Source organism: Coffea eugenioides, chromosome 1, assembly GCF_003713205.1.
Source record: "Coffea eugenioides isolate CCC68of chromosome 1, Ceug_1.0, whole genome shotgun sequence".
Taxonomy (NCBI): Eukaryota; Viridiplantae; Streptophyta; class Magnoliopsida; order Gentianales; family Rubiaceae; genus Coffea; species Coffea eugenioides.
The window spans coordinates 45,018,591-45,036,263 of record NC_040035.1 but is presented as its reverse complement, the minus strand read 5'-3'; the positions used below and the strand labels follow the sequence as shown (position 1 = coordinate 45,036,263).

The window sequence follows — 17,673 nt, the reverse complement described above, 5'->3', positions numbered from 1 at the left end:
GGACCGGATGCAGATGAAGTAATTTGCGGCAGGACATGATACAATCATACACACAAGCTGTGTGAATTGGTTAACCCCATATTAGCTTCACAATTTCACATTAATTAATCCTCCTACGTCTCATCTAGGAGTAGTTGGCCACAAAAAAAATTTTAAAACTTTACTTGAGTGCATAGGTTAATGGATCAAATTCCTTGATCCGTATTCTAAAAAATTCAGATTTTCTTGAAAAAAATTTGTTAACAGGTGCGTAGATATTCTTTTGAATCGGGGGTGGTTTAAAGTAGCTTTAGAATAAAGTTAAAAAGAAAAAATACATCTCATCTAAAACAAGGGATTAACTAACTGGTTGTGGGGCATGATTAAAAGTTTTTTCTTGCTTCAAAAAAAAATTTTTTTTTTCCTCTCATGACTCGTGAGCAAAGTCCACACGGGTTTTGTACACGTCTGGAACCTAACGGTCCCCATGGGCATGGGCAGAGTACCAATAACGCGTCACAAATTTTCTTCGGGGCCGTGTACGGCAATATCAAAATTTTCCTTCGTGCCCCCCCAATCCCTTTAACGTCTAGTAATAAATAACGCGTCACAAATAAATACACTACTAATCTCAATAGCTAGCCTAGCTTTCTTTTTGCAGGCGGAAGGATGAGCTAAGTGATTTGGAAGAGGGGTAAGAGGTTTTGAATTTAAATTTTTTTATTTGTATTTAAATAAAAAGACAAAAAACTCAACCATTTTTTTTTATTTTTCGTTTTATTACTTCTCTTCTCTTTTCCTTTCACTTTCCAATAGTCAAAAGAAAAGAATTATTTTCTATTTATCTAATAACTTACTTAAAAAGCAAAATGCAAATAAAAACAAAATAAAGATAAATAACTCCGATGATATTGTTACTATTGGATTGTCTCTTTCTAAAGAAAAATTGTTATGTTTTCTGTAGAAAATGTTTGAATTGTCTTTTTCTAAAAAAAAAATTGCTATGTTTTCTGTAAATATATTTTTTAATCATATTTTTATCTCACATGTATCAAATCGTTACAATAATTTTTCTTTTAAAAAAACTCAGAAAAAATGCAATCCAAACCAAGCCTAAGTGTTTCTTTGAATTAACTAATTAGTCTCTACCGCATTACCCAGTCCTCGGGGTTAGGAACATCTGGGCTATTAACCTGTCTCACTCCTTTGACTTCGTCCCTTCCTCCTTTGGACATTTCTTCCCCAAGAAATTTCCTCTCAATTTCTTTTTCCTCAAGAAATTACATTTTGTAATTCTCATTTCTTCTCTACAGAAAGCCCCCCAGAAAATTTTATTAGGGTTTCTATCTCACAGATGGAAACATCGAATTCCAATTCTGATGCTGCTCATGCCAGTCCTTCCGCTTCCAATTCCACGCCATCATCTCCCAGGGATTCTAATTCAGCTCCTTCCAGAAGGTACGGCGTCCAATTCCCTCCTCCGCTCCGGTTTTTCCACTCCCCAGTCTCTTCCTTGCTGGAATATTCCGGTTTGATTAGGCTCCGACCCGACCATTCCGAAGCGGAGCACCTCATTATTGACCATCACGATACTAGTAATAGCAATGGCAGCATCAGCGCAAACGGTCCCGTTCCGGTCTTATCAACGACTGCTCTAAGAAGTGGCAGTAATGCTAGTATTGCTACCTCCAGTAATGGGGAGGTATCGATACGGATAATTGGGCCTGGGGATGGGGATCGGGTCGGATTAGTAGCTGACGCTGATGGTGATGAGGAGTCTCTTGGGTTGGGGTCGACTTCGGCGTCGGTGGATGGAAGCAGTCAAGATAGAAGCTTGGGTGCTGGGGCAGGAGCGGCGGCGGTGGATACCGGGGGCGAAGGAAATTCGACCAATGGAAGCAGTAGAGGGGAGTCTTCGTATCAGAGGTATGATATTCAGCAGTTTGGACGATGGATTGAGCAGATTCTGCCATTCTCTTTGTTGTTATTGATCGTTTTCATTCGCCAGCACTTGCAAGGTATCCTCAGTTTCTTTTTTTCTCCAAGAAGTATATTTCTTAATCTTACTTTTACGATCGTTATAATTGAATGTATTGCTATTTTTCTCCAAGAACTATATTTTCCTGTGTTTTAATATTTCGAAGTATATAGGGTGTAGAAATTTTTTGTTGATGTACACTGGCAGTCCTATATATTGGAAGAAAAATTAAGGAAGAATACTAGATTTTAGTAATGAGTAGGAAGGGAACTATTATGCGCGTGTAAAATTGGACATTGGTTGAAGTTAGTTTTGTTATTAAGGATACCTCAAATAAAAGGGATTGGTGATTCGTTCTTAAAAATGGGATGGCGTCTTTTGCCACAATCCAGCTTATTTGCTTCAAAGCATTTTTAGCGTGCAGTGGGCGTGTTCTCTTTAATAGGCCTCATGATCTTGGTGTTACTTTGCACTTCATCAAATGAATGCAAAAAATATGTTGGATATGGACAAATTTTGGCAGCTCTCCTTGTGACTGGGGATGAAATCATGGTGACTTGATGTGCTGGTATATGGTACTTTTGCAAGAGTTTCAGGCAAACCAGTCTACTTTGCATTTTGCTTTCTTAGTTTAGCTTAAAGAGTATTTATTTAGATGGGCTTACCAACATGTATTGGCTTTTTTCTGCATAATCATGCCTCTAGTTGCTTGAGGAGTATCCTGCATATGCTCGTCAACATTCTTTTCATTTTATATTGTAACGGTGTTTTGATAAGCCTTTCAGTTTCCAAATCTGGTTTGATGGATACATGTATTTTTGCTTCTTGCTCATACTTACCCTGGAACATGCTTCACTTGTTTAAGTGGAAGTCTATTTTAATGTTCTGAGTTAGTGACTGAGAGTACAAAGTGGATAACAAATGATGATCTTCCATTTTCAATAGTCCTTTGTGTGTCTTTCGCTGTCTTTTAACGACTAGTTGCTTCTGCAATTAAAAGATAGGGAACTTTGGCCTGATTTTGTAGCCCCTTAGTCACATTATTTGTTCTTGGATATATATCTGACCTACTACTATAAATGGCGGACTTCTACATTTTGTTCTGTAGTTTGTGCTGCTTTTCCATAAATATATGAATTATCTTTAGAAGTTATTCCTGCAGGATTTTGCTTTTCCATTTTATTCTTTAATTATCAATTTTAACCAAGTTCTTACTTCACATGGTTTGCAGGTTTTTTTGTCACAATTTGGATCACCGCTTTCATGTTCAAGTCAAATGACATTCTGCGGAAGCAGACAGCTCTGAAGGTTCTATGCTATTTCCATTTTGTAGAAAAAAGTTTTGTTACCGTTTATTATTTCAGAACCTGTTTATGCTTGCTTCATGAAAATTAATATTAAATAACTGAGACGTTCAGTTGTACTAATTCTTGTTTTTGTAGGCTGAGAGAAAGATGTTCGTCCTTGTCACTTATTTCGTGGTCTTTATACTTCACGCATTTGGGATCTACTGGTGGTATAGGAATGATGATCTTTACTACCCATTATTCATGGTCCCTCCAAAGTCAATCCCACCTTTTTGGCACGCAATTTTCATCATCCTTGTCAATGGTATGAGTTTCAGTCCTTTTGTTGATAGCTTTTGTAGGCCTTGGTTTCTTCTTGTGAATTTTAACATGGTTAACATTTCTATAAATCTCCAGCCTGCATGTTTTTATTGTTCGTTGTGGTGGTGAAGGTTTTATGGTATAGTGAAGTAATCCTCCAACCATGAGTTTGACAGAAAGATAACTATGTTTATTTTTTGGAATCTCTAGCTGCTTATCTTTATTTTGGATGAGTCAAATTAGTATTTTATGTTGTATTATCCTTTCTTTTGGAAGTTTATCTTTCTACATTGCTAGTTATGTGAGAATTTTATGCTCTTGCTATTCTACATGTACAATTTAGGGTCATGGTGTGTTTATCTTTTTAAACTATATATAATCATATAAATATCTGACCTGTTTTTATCATGTTGGCATCGTATCATGACCTTTTGTTAGTCATCTCAACTGTGAAAACCTGTTGCGCAAATGTTATTAGTAATTGTTTAGTTCAACATGTGAGTTTTAGATTAATTACGTATAAGAAAACTACTTATCTGACTTGCAAGCATGTTAAATTGGTAACAAATTACTTAAACTCAATAACTTTATTTCAATTTTATCAGAGTAAAAGCATCAAAAAAGCATCCAAACACATCCTTAGCTGTTGCCCATCAAATGATGCTGTGTTTCGTTAGCATGAAGTGAATTCGGACTAGTGACAAGTAACTTTCATTCTTCCCCTCATAAAAGGTCTTAAAGATAAATGTCTATGAATACACATTAGTACTAAAAAAGTAATAGTAATAAGGCTAGATATGCAAGTACAATCTTCTCCAAAAATTTAAACCATTCCCTCTGATCTTCAGTCAAAGTTTGGTGGCTTCAAGTGTTATAGATGATGTTGGTAGATATCTGTAAGTGTTGCTTATTGGATAGGAGTACAAAGTGAAGCTATACATATATTTATTTAAATATTTGAAATTTTTGATATGTTTCTACGTAGTAGATCATGTAATTTCTGTTGTCTGCATAGAGGTTTAATTGTTACCCTTTTGTTTCGCATCATGATTTGGTGCCGTTTTAAAGAATCTCATAATGACATTTTACTTCAGTTTATTTGTATTATGCACACCCATATTAACTTCTCTATGTGATTACTTCCAGATACAATGGTGAGGCAGATAGCTATGGCCTTGAAGCTGGTGCTACTGATGTATTACAAGAATGGCAGGGGCCATAATTTCCGAAGACAGGTAGCATGGTATTCAGGGTGATTGTAAAGTCCCTTTTTTTTTTTTAATTCTTACACAATTCTGTCTGACATATCGTTCTTTCAGGGTCAAATGCTAACTTTGGTTGAATACACATTGTTGCTATACCGTGCATTATTACCGACTCCTGTATGGTATAGATTCTTCTTAAACAAGGAATATGGAAGTCTTTTTTCATCACTGACAACAGGGTTGTATCTAACATTTAAACTTACATCTATTGTTGAGAAGGTATGATTACCTAACAACTTGTTCAACTGTCATTAGCTATTCTTGTCCAAACTCTGCTGATGATCTTATCACATAATCTTTTTTGGTGCTACTTTCAGGTTCAATCCTTTTTGGCAGCCTTGAAAGCACTATCCAAAAAAGAAATTCATTATGGATCTTATGCTACATCAGAACAGGTATGTATCTCTTTGGAGCCAGCCTATTTTGCTTAAATTTTGCAAGTTTTTTTAACAGTCTATTTGGATTTTGTGATAATCAAGAATAGTCTCGAGCCTTGTTTTGTAAAAGCAGTAACTACTTCCTCAGATAAGATCATCTTTGCCATGTGCTGCACTTGTTTAAAATGTTTTTGCTTCACTTTTACCATGAGTGATACAACTTACCTTATTCCAGTAATTAACATTTTGTATGGAGTGATGGGCTTGTATCTTTTCATTGGCTTTTCCAGAAGAGGCTTGATTTTTTGAGTACATAAGTCATGTCAATTATGGTGCTTTTCTAGCATAATATCCTGTAGGATGGGAAGTCTCTGGTCTTGTATATTCATTTGCTGTTGCGCGGAATGGATAATATTCCAAGAAAAGGAAATGATCATTCACATTTAACCATCTTTTGTACTAGTTGAATAATTAACTTGCTGGTTCGCTGCCAACATCACTTAAAACTGCCAATGTGGTATGGTATGTCATCAAATGCATGGCATAAAAAGTATGATATTCTGGCTAGGTCTACATACCTCTGGAATCTGAATTTCTCAAATCTTGCATTGTCCTGTCTTTTGTTCTATCTGTTTTTCCCTCCCTTATTGTATGCCTTCTTTTTATTAAATATTAGGGGTTTCGATGGAATGATATCTTGGAAACTTGATTAAATGGTTTTTGGTTGCTGTTTAGAGTTTTTTAGTATATTAAATGGTTTTTGGTTATTTTTGAATTGTTGATCCTGCAATTTGTATGAATTATGTGTCCTATCTTGCTTCTCTCAATAATAGCTAGATGTTGGGGTACTTCCGGAACTTTTTGGAGTGCCCTATCAGATGTAACTTGAGAGCTTGTGTATTCTGGAGTGTCAGTTGCTCATGTGAAGGTTGAATGTGTCCTATGGTAATATAAGATAATTGTTTCCCATTCTGCAAGGTGATTTAATTGTGGATCATCCAATGCAGGTAAATGCTGCAGGTGACTTGTGTGCTATATGCCAGGAGAAGATGCATGCCCCAATTTTATTGCGTTGTAAACACATCTTCTGCGAAGATTGCGTTTCAGAATGGTTAGTTACATTTTTATTACTGCATCTTCTTCTTCTGTTACTTTAAACAATAAATGAGGTTTCATATGGTTTTTACTCCATAAACTTTTTGTCACTTCTATCTTAGCATTTGCATAATGTGCATCTCTTGTTTTTTGGGGTTCTCATGGTCTAAGAAAAGAAGATATCAACATGATGCTCCTACTATACATTCACATGAAGCCCATTGTTGACAGAATAGATCCAGTATTGTTAGTAGTGTTTGGCAAGTTCTAGGACCTTGTACCTAGATTTTTGCTTTAAACTTGTCCTTTGAGGAGAATTTCTGGCATCCTACTTATCACTCCTGGAACTTTCTATCTTTTAGTTATTGAGTTTTGGTTCGGCAAGTTGCGTCTCTCACGCAGATATCAAAGGCAAGAAGGTTGGCCTTTGAAGCATGCTTGTAAGCTTCAGTTTCATGCCATTCAGGCATCAATTCTGCCTGTTTTGGGCCTTCCTGGGGGGAAGTATTTCTCTACATGTAGATGCTGCAATGTGACGTGATGTCCACCTTTGGCCTTTAGAAGAAACAAAATTTTTTTCTTTTGTGTGTTTTTTTTTTTTGGTGTTGGGGGGGGGGGGGGGCGCGGAATGGTTCAGTGGCACTTCAATTGTACGTTGAAACTTCACTGATTAATCAAATTGTGGTACTGAAGATTAATATTTCACATAGGATTTGATATGTGGGAGTTACTGCAATCTTGTGTTCTTTCCAAATAAGCTTTTAAGTACTTTTGCTATATATATTGCTGAAGTTGGCTCTGTGCGAGGCACCACAGTATTTGGTTCTGATTATGAAGTTTGGTAACTGTTTCCTAACCAGGGGTTTCTTCAAATTTTTGCAGGTTTGAAAGAGAGAGAACTTGCCCGTTGTGCAGGGCATTGGTTAGACCAGCTGATTTACGATCATTCGGTGATGGTTCAACAAGCTTGTTCATCCAAATGTTTTGAAGTTTTTATACCTTCCTAGAAAAACTCTCTCCTACAGTGGCATTTCACTGAAGTATCTTCTTATAAAGTAAAAACACTGCCTCATTCTTGGGTTGCCTGTTGCCTCGTTGTGCTAAAGACGATGCACGAGGTAGATAAGGTCCGATCCAAGACCTGGACAGATGGAAGGCTAAATTGCCGTACAGATGTTTATTCACTCTCAAAAAGTTGAGCAAAAGTAAATGTAAAGTTTGATGCCTCTCTCCCCCAACCAAATGAAATCCCTATACAACCCCCAAAATCACAGGCGGGAGTGAAAGAGCATATCCTTTTCTTTATCTGCAATTAGATGATTACATCATTCGATCTTCTGGGCAGTTTATCTGGTGTTATGCCTGTATAGGGTGATAACATTGTCGATAAGACACAGCCAAAATTCTGGGACCCTTGTATTCGACATCAATGTTTCTTTAGAAATATGCTTAAATCGCCATAATTCTGTCTACTGATATTTCATTATCTGATTGGCAATGTACAAGTTTAAGGCCTTGTTTGGATTGCTTGTTTCCGTCAGAAAATATTGTCGTTTTTCGTGATCACATTTCCCTATCACCTTTTTCCCTCACATATATCAAATCGCTACAGTAATTTTTTCATAAAAAATGACGGAAAATGCAATCCAAAAACAACATAAGTATTTTGGAACTGTTAATTCTGTTCTATTCCTTTTTTTTTTTTTTTTGGTTAAAAGGTCTAGTGTAGAAGCTAAGCAGATGGACTTCGAAACTTAATTAGAACAAATAGTGTATATCATTTTAAGATTCAAATCGAGCTAAGCAATGATTTCAACAGAGAGGTATATATATCTCCATTTGATGAATCAGTTTTTCTATCAAAAGAGAGAAGCTTATGATGTGTTTGTTGAATTGGGACAAAAAGAAAGAACTTCAATGGTTGGCAAGGCAGATGATGGCGCCCACCAAAAACCATAGTATGACTGATCCAGATGCTTTGATCAATTGTGGACAGGGACAGAAAGTCACAGGTGCTCCAGTCCCACAAACAATCTACATAATTTCGAAGAAGACTTGGTACTGCTCCTGTCCTGTACAAAGAGGCAGGCGGCCCCCGGCCGTCTGCAACTGTTCCTCATCACCTAAGTAAGTGTAATCCACCCACACCGGAATAGGATGGATCGATCTCATTCATTCCAAACTACATATGCTCACCAATTTAGTTTCTCTAGCTGACCAGCACATACTACTTCATTTTCTTGACCTATATGATGAACTTAACTACCGTCGAAGCTTTTTTAAACTGCTTTCTTATTAATACAGGCGCGCTCATCGGAAACTGCCATGAGGCGCACAAGATTCTGCACCCATCAAATAAGCGACGAAATATATATAATTTTATCAAACCCTTTTGCTTTCTTAAGAATGCTTGTTAGTTCTTGGTCTCGACTAAATTTCAAAACCTGATTTGAGATTCTGGTTTTCAAAATTGTTACATTTTCAACTGCTTTTCATATCTTGATTTTGGATCTTTTAAGTTTAAAAGAAAAGTTGAAAATTAGACTGCTCCTAAGTACTCGCGTGGAAAATGTTATGCTTAACAAAAGGTCCTCTTTTTTTTTTCTTTTTTTTTTTTACGTTATAACCCCATTTGTCATATAACGTGTCCCTTGAGCTCCTCTTTACAGAGGATCACAGATCCAAAGTCAAAAGGTTACGGTCATATTTTGAGTGATTGCACTGGAATTCCTGTTTATTTTCTAATTGCTTTAAGGTGGCATATCTTGAAGAAGTCTGATGGCCATCAAGCTTTCATGAAAACCCTAGAAGTTGGCAATTTAGAAAGGAATGGTTTCACAAACCTCGCCTGAGGTTTTAAATATTACACTAACCTTCCTTGTCAGAAATTTAGATCCATTACTTACATAAGATATAGTGAAAGTGCTACTTCGCCCTAAGACGTTATGCATTATTACAAATAGATATTTGACAAAAAAAAAGGTTAGGGCACTAAATAAATAAGATTAACTAATTAAACCAAAAAAATATTATTTCATCTCAAATTAGCAACCATAATTACAATGAAAAAATGGAATCAATTGTTATCCTAAGATTGCGCTATTTTTGTGATTGATATAATTACTTGACAATGATCAGGACAGACAATCTTATATAATATATACAGATAGATCTTACAAGCAAGAGAAATAGAAGAATTTTCTGATTGACTTATTTTATTGAATCTGGTGTTCAGACAAAACTATTTATTTTTTCCTTTTGTTGTTGATTTATTGACTAAGCGTTGTATATTTTCTGGTTTTTGCACCAATACTTTTACTTTCACCTCGTTAACTAAAATAAAAAAATTATTTTTTTATCCAAATTTAGATGCTTATATTAATAATTTAATAGCATTATAGAGTTAGTTGTGTCTTTTATATGTAGTTGCATATGACAAAAAATTATGGCCATTACAATTTGCACTATTTGTGTGCAAATACCATTGTTGATTCAGGTTATAGTTGCTACATGTTTTCAAATTTTACGTATATCCCTTGATTTTTATTAATTATTTTATTCTTTACTAATGCAACTTGAGGACAATTAGAAAATGGCATATATGGAAGAAAATTATCATCTCACACCTCAAAATACTTTTTTAATAGTACTTTTTCTGAATTGGACTGATTTGTTACCAAAACTTTAAGTTCGAGGGAGATTAGTGTAATGTTTGAAACCTCGAGAGAGGTCAATGAAAGTGTCAGAAATCTCAAGGAGGGAAGGTTTCTGAAATTATCCCATACAGAAAAGTTACGCATTAGTTCTTCACTTTCCAAATTTGCACCCTTAATAATTGTTCCATCACATCTTAAAATAGTCAACAAGAACAAAACACAAAATCTACAAACGATTGTCCTGACACTCCATTTGGCCGACTATATGCTCCTGCAATGTACATCTTTTATTTCCTACAATCAAAGGTAAGATAAGAGTTCCCTTTTATTCAAAGAGCAATCCAACGAAACGACTTTTATAGGCCTGTTTTAGCTGGACTACTCTCGAATATTTTTCTCTTTCTTTTGCTTTTAGCTTTTCTAAAGTTAAAAAAGAACTCTGAAATTAAAAAGCTACAGGAGACCAGTTTTTGTAATTTTTATTTTGAGCTTTTCTACGAAAACTACAAACATTTGGGGGCAGATGTTCTTGGCTGCTCTAAGCCATTGCCAAGAACGCTCCCCCAAGTATGACCAGTCGATATCACGCCTTAATTCCACCACGTTCACATTGTGGTGTTTTGTCACCCAACAAAATAAAAGGATACGGAAAGATTGCTTTCTGTCGCACGCAGATTATTGAGTAGTGAATCTAACAATACTAAACCAGCCTTCTGGCCAGTGCCAACATATATTTTACTATTAACATAGAGCTGGCCTACGTATATATACAAAGAGAGCTGGCCTAACAAACTCAAACAAGCGCATAAAATTTGGTCCAAAACATGGGTGCCCCGATATACACAAAAACCAATAGTCGAGATTGTACTACAATCTTGATTTTTTTTTATTTTTTTTTACGTGACGGCACATATAATTTAATCTAACATATTCCTACTGGGAGGGGGGAAGCCTACTCTAAGGGATGGCTTAATTGAATTGGGGGAACCTGATGGGGACTGAACCACCATCAGCTCAGACGGATGCACCACACATCCGTATATATTTAGAACAAATCTCATATAGAGACACATTGATGGGAGGTAAGGTTTGAATCATCGACCTCCCATCATACAATTAAGGTGATGGCCAACTCCTCTAAAGGGAGTTAATTTACTACAATCTTAATTGGCGCGACACAATTTGGATCATTGAGCATTTGAAGATTGGATTTACTTAAACGTGAGTCTAAAATTTGATTTGACCTTCGTAACAACTATCCATCTAGGTGCCAATTGCATCGAGAAGTTGACCATGTCATCTAAGTTTAGTTTTGATCCTCTGAAATCCGAATTAGTTTGTCTTCGAAAAATGCTCAAAATCATTTTTAACCTAACAACGACTTCTTAGGGATTTTAGATCTTAAGACGTATTGTAAGTACCATATGGTTTTCAATCCTCATTTGCATATTGTTTAAAAAAGATTGACGTTGTCATATACAAACCTTTGTAGTACGTGATTTGCACGACTCGGGGAATGTTTTGTTAGCACAATATTCCTTGAAATGACTTGTATTTTTTGTGTTCAGTGACTTTTTGTACGAGTTCACACCTATTTGTTGTGTTTAGAATTGTATGGCGATATTTGTCTCAACCCTTAGCCCCTCATCGGGGAGTCAGGATCAAACAAACAGAGATAACGGGCAAAAGAAAAGCTAGCAACCTCCAAAGATTTGAATGAATGGAGATTGTGATGGAGGGTCAAAGAGTGATGGCAATGTTTTACGGCTACGCCATGGAGTCATTAAGGCAGGCGTGTGAATAGGAGGATATTCACCTGGATCTTGTCCCTTGGTTGGTACTCTTTTATCATGTTTTAAAAAAGTTCGATGCCATGTCTAATCTAACACCGTATCCACCGAAACGGGCGGCATTTTCAAGCAAAGCACATTTTCACGCCTCTTCTCTTCTCGCCTCTTCTTCCAAGCGGCGGCCGGGAAGCAAGCGAGGCACAGAAAAAAAGGGCTAAATGGCAAGGTGCATTTTTCAGCACCGATTTCCAGCAACCTAAATGCAGAAATTCTGAAGCCGTAATAAATTTGGACCAGTACAAGTACAAGCGGGTAATTAATTAGCTGATGGATAGGCACGGACGACAAACGTAGCTGGGTAATTTCCGATGGGTTTTTGGTTGTCACTTTGTACCTGTAAATAAATAAAGGAACTCTGGAAAAGAGTAATATTGGGTCCCATTTACAACTCAGGTGGGTTTCTTGGAACAGTAACGGTCTGTATCAAGGACCACGTCAGGTATAAATTTGGATTGCTATAGTGATTGTTGGGAGTATTTTTTTTACTAGATAAATATTTGGTGTGCTTGCATGTAACTGTGTGTTGTACGTGTAAATTTTTTTTAGAGCTAAATCTTATCTACAATGACGTGACAGTATATACACATCATCACTCAACTCAATTCAACGGTACATGTGCAAAAATTAGATTTTTTTTTACATAATTATCATTCATTTAAAAATACACGGTCACATTAATGTATAAAAAATTAATTCTTTTTTTTTTGTCATTTATCATTTATCTACTCTATTTCTACTTTAGTCTATTCTAAAAGGAAGTCCAACTGGACCTATAGGGAAATCGATGAAAACTGAATCACCATCGCACCAGACGGATGCCCTACGGAACTGTATGAATTTGAGGAAACCACACATATTATAACAAATGATAAAAGATAAGGTTTGAATCCATAAACTCCCACCTATTTATCAAGATTAATTCATTTTATTAAATCAACTTATAAATATTATGAAATACGTGAGTGTCTACAAACCTTTCTTTACATAAAAAAAAAAAAAAAAAAAACACTCGTGCTTATCCGAAGCAAGCACTATATCAAAGAAGGGGGTTTCAATCTTTGTTACGCTCGCTCAATGCATTCATTCGTCACCTAATTTAGAATTTTGGGGCAGCATTTGCTGACCACGCAGCGCCGACAAAGAGAGGTTACACTCTTGCAGACTAAATACATCAACGTCAAAAAGGGCACCATGCAATTCAGAAATTCTTCTGTTCTGGGAAAAGATTGAGAATGGGGTTTCTAATTATCTGCAGAATTCTTTCTTGCTTAAAACATGATGCATATGTAATTTCTGACTCGCATCACAAAGCAAATGCCAAGAGTTAGGCTGGCTGGCGTTCTACAGAAATTAATACTGGTTTGGTTTTGGTTGATACGGTGGACTGGACGGCTATATTATTAGTATTTATTTATTTATTAGGTAATACTACTGTATTCCACAACATACAAAGTGACGTGAACGCAGACTTCATTGTCGAGGGAAGGACAGAGCTAGTAACAAAGAAAAAGAGCTAGCAAAATTCTTTCGACTTCAAATTGTAGTACTACTGCTACATCTTTAAGCTGTAACCTTGGAGGACGGAATTCTGACCTGCAAATTTCTTAACCAAAATTCCTTCAGCAAATTGAAGCACATTTCAAAATTTTTTTTTTTTTTAAAAAATTTGGACAAGAAGAGGTGAATGCAATTAAATTGATTAATTAGCTAGAAGAAAGGAAGAAAAAAGGTGAACTGGTCTATGATGTCCGGGCTATATCATACAACGTGGAGAGACTGGCATCCTAAATCCCCCGGAAGGACGTATAAACCAATTTATTTGTAAGAGATGTCGTGCTTCGAAGAAAAGCATCAGTAGAGGAAGTGAAAAATCATTATTCTTACTACTGTTTTCCAAATACATGTACCCACTTTTAGTGAGACACTAAAAAACACTTTAAAAATATCCCAAAAAAAAAACACACACATACACACACAACAAACACCATCATCATCATCATCATCATCATCATCCTCCCCCTCTTCCCATTCGCGGCCCTCTCCAAATGGCACCGGCACGCCCCCGCCTCCAACCTGCCGCCCTTACCTCTCTCTCCAACCTTATCCTTATCACTCACACGATACGGCAAGGCTACAACTAGGGGGTGCCAACTAGTCCGACTTGATCGTGTTATTTGCGAGTTTGTTCGTTCAAAACTCGAACTCGAGCCTTATTATTTGAATCTTGAACTCAATAAATTTTTAAATATATTTGTATGATTTAATTTTTTTTAATATAAAATATCTTTTGTATTCTTTATTTATAATTATATAAGGATTGAGTTCGAACAAGTTAAAATTGGGTTGAGTTTAAATACTAAAAAGCTTAAAGAATTCAAACTCAACTATTGCATTTCTAATTGCGAACCTGTGAGCATATGTGTTTAGATTGAAGATTATTTCACTTTATTTATACCTTATTTATACATACTGACTTGATCAACACATTTTCAATCACTTTTTTATCTCACATACATCATATAAAAAAAAATAATATTATAAAAATATCTCAAATAATTTACGATCCAATCACCTTTGTATTAGCCTCCAACAACTTTGCCACCCTCCATCTTGCGCCGCACTTCATGGCCTATTTTGCCATGTGTCGATCATTTTTGGGCAAATCCGAAGCCATTTTGGAAAGTATCCCAAACATATATAGTATAGTAAAAAAACCGTATCCAAGAATATTTCTAAAATACATTATCTACAGTTGATTGTGTTTAAAACTAGTTTTATGGACGGACCAATCCTGAAAACACTAGTACTGTAGCAAACAAGCCATTATGCATCCTACTGTTGTTTTTCACTATAGAGTGGGGTACCCTTGTACTAAAACAAATTGAGATCGACGAAGACGGAGAGGGAGAGATATTATTCTCCGTCAATCTGCCAAAATATTTCCCCAAGAACAAAAAGCACATATATCATATCATATTATATCATAACCGAAAAAACATTAATGAAAAATAAAAAAAGAATCAGCCCACCGCCACGGCAGGCAGGCAGGCCACCAACAAATAAAAAACCCACTCCTCCCCCTTGGAGTTCCTCCTCTTCACCCCTTGCACTCCCAGCAGCCCAGAGAGTGGAAAATGCTACTACTGATACCTTGCGAAAAGATGGAGAGAACAAGCACGGCAACAAACACCGCTCTGCTATGCAGTATGCAGCTGTGTACATTAACCGTCTTTCTCCCTGAACTTCTCTTTTCATCTTCGCTGCCCTTGAGTTTGAAATGGAGGAGTTTCATTTTTGCTCCTTTGTTTTTTCAGACCATTTTGCAGTAGGGAGTGGGGAGTACTATTTGGTTGCTTTCTTACTGGCTTACTGCAGCTGGCTCAGCACACATCATGAACCGTAACATCCATCATCAATCTATGTGCATTTTTCATTCTGACTTGATTGTTTCCTCTCCTTCTCTTCTTTACAGTTTTCTTTTTTGGTTGTAGATCTTTAAGTCGCTTTCGTTTCCCTGATTCTCATGCCGAAAGCGACCTATCATATCCTCCTCCTCCTCCTCCTCCTCTCTGATTTAATATTGCGGTCTTCCGTATTTCATGCGACCGCCCTTCTTATAGGTATATGCTGATGCCTGTATGTTTTGAGTTTCCGGGTCTCCTTTTCTGCTTCCTTCCTCTACACATCTTTTGAACTGACCATCTTTTTATCCCTTCCGTTGAGGGTTTTGCCGGTTCTTTTCTATTCAAGCCAGCTCTCATCCACAGAGGCATATATATGCCCCTAATCTGGTGTTCAAAAGTTAGGTAAATTTAGGCATCACAAAAAGCTTAGGGTTTCCATCCAAAATTCCTCGCCACAAGTATTCCGAGTATCAGTTTTGGTAGTATATTTACTTTACTACTGCTAGTTTATGAGTCTATTGTTTTAGAGAGCGTTCATTTGTATCACTTTATCGTTTGAAAAACTTGGGCTGAGTCCTACCGTCTCTCCTGTTCTCGTCTACATTAGCCTCTTCTTCTTTTGTTCTAGTAATGGCCAGCTATTGATTTTCTGGTTCCTTTGTGGCTTTGATGATTTACGGTATGTGGAAAATAACGGCTCTCGACTTCTTTCTTCCTTTTAACTCTTATTTCAATCTCATTACTCAGGTTAGGGTTGCATAATTGTTGACTCTGCCCGGTAATAAGAATGTTTACTTAGATGAATGTTAAGTTTGTTTGCAATAAGGGATTAAAAGGGAAAAAAAAAAAGTTTTGACTCCATGTTTCTTTGGTCTCCACAAGCATTGACCCCATGGCTGTAGTACTACGTAGTTCTGTTTCCTTCTTGCTTCTAGATTTTCTAGATTTCAGGCAAATCGCTTTATGATTGATGATGCTTCCTAGCACTCCTTGCTAGTAATTAGGTTCCAATTTCACCATGTCTTAAGAATAAAGGCCGTTTTAGATTTATGTTCATCAGCTGCTCAAAGTGCCAGCCTTTTGAGCTTTGTTCTGGGATGAGTAATGTTAGTATCACTTCCCGATGATTTTTGTATTTGGGGTTCACTTTTCTCCATTATGCCAATTATTGTGAGCTATCCTTTGTATTGTAGTTTGGCCATTGTGTAATTGGATTGTGCATGAAGAACAAGATGTAAATTTGAAATTCCTGCGGCTGCTTTTTGAACTTATTGCATTTCATGTGTTCCTTGAAGCCTTGTAAAGAAACAAAATAAGATCAGGTTATTTGCATTTCAGCACAACTACTTCAAGCCCGAAGAAGCCTGTTGCTTTATAATTGATCTTCTCCTTTTATGTTAAATCTGTTTCGCACCTGTGTAGCTGTGTGGTTTATGCCGGTTGCTGGTGATGACATTAACAGCGTTAATCGATCCCTTGGACTTTACGTTGATGTCTGGATAGAAGTTAAAAGTTGTCCATCTGTTCAATGTGAATAATGGATGAAAGGTTCCCGTTAGGTTTCTTGGTTAAATGGATGCAGACTTAACAAAATTTTAATATGGTTTAATTATCATTGAGAAGTGAAGGAGGATCAAATTGGTCATATAATGACTTGCTGATCATTTTCAATCATTGGGGAATTTGATACATATTGAGCAGCTGAATGATGCGATTAATAGTGTCATTAGGAAATTGTGTGAGAGAGCTTCCTTCAGCCCACTCATGGATGAGATCAGGGGTTGAATTAGCTGCCGACTCATTCACTTAATCACTCAGTAGAAAGATAAGATTTGTGCTACTGTGGTTGAGTGAATGATGCGGGAGATAATTTTCTACCGGCTCCGTCTGTGCTTGGACTGAAGGGAGCTCCCTCTTGGTGTTGCCTTTACTTCTCTCTGATCCAAATGTTTCCTACTGTGTACTTGTTTTGAAATGTCAAGCTTATTTTTCTCCCCACCCTGATTAGAACATCTTACTGTTCATTAACATGGCTTGTCTCATGAGCTTCTGAGGGCTTATTACTACTTTTTTCCATTTCCCATTTACTGGAGAACTGCTTTCACTGCTTTCACGCAGGACTATCTATTTTTTTTTTTTTTTTAATAAATTCGTCCTTGGTCAGATCCTTAAGTTCTGGTCAAACTGGTATGCTTTCTTCTGACATGTAATTCTGCTTGACGTATGGGCTAACAAAATTACAGATGTTACTAGTCATTTATTGCAATCCACCACCGCACCTTTCATCTTTAACCATTCTCCTTTTGCACTCCAGATGTTAGGTTTTGAGTTGACCGCGGTCTTAGCATGATTGTAGAGCACTGCAAGTTATATCCCCGCAGTGATTGTGGTGTGTGTTGTACCGGCTGGCTTTAACAGGCATACTCCCTCAGAAACATGTTACCGAGGGGCCTGCCATGCAA

At 36.7% G+C, this 17,673-nt stretch overlaps 1 protein-coding gene across 1 annotated transcript; it reads left to right on the top strand.

Annotated features, from left to right (window-relative positions):
• Positions 1-1,215: 1,215 nt before the first annotated feature.
• On the top strand, positions 1,216-7,813 carry LOC113752409 (E3 ubiquitin-protein ligase RNFT1-like). The gene is made up of 8 exons (XM_027296551.1): positions 1,216-1,997; positions 3,189-3,265; positions 3,400-3,568; positions 4,711-4,799; positions 4,884-5,048; positions 5,147-5,224; positions 6,214-6,317; positions 7,184-7,813. The coding sequence occupies exons 1-8, from the start codon at positions 1,334-1,336 to the stop codon at positions 7,287-7,289; spliced, it is 1,452 nt and encodes a 483-aa protein (XP_027152352.1). The 5' UTR covers positions 1,216-1,333; the 3' UTR covers positions 7,290-7,813.
• Positions 7,814-17,673: the final 9,860 nt, after the last annotated feature.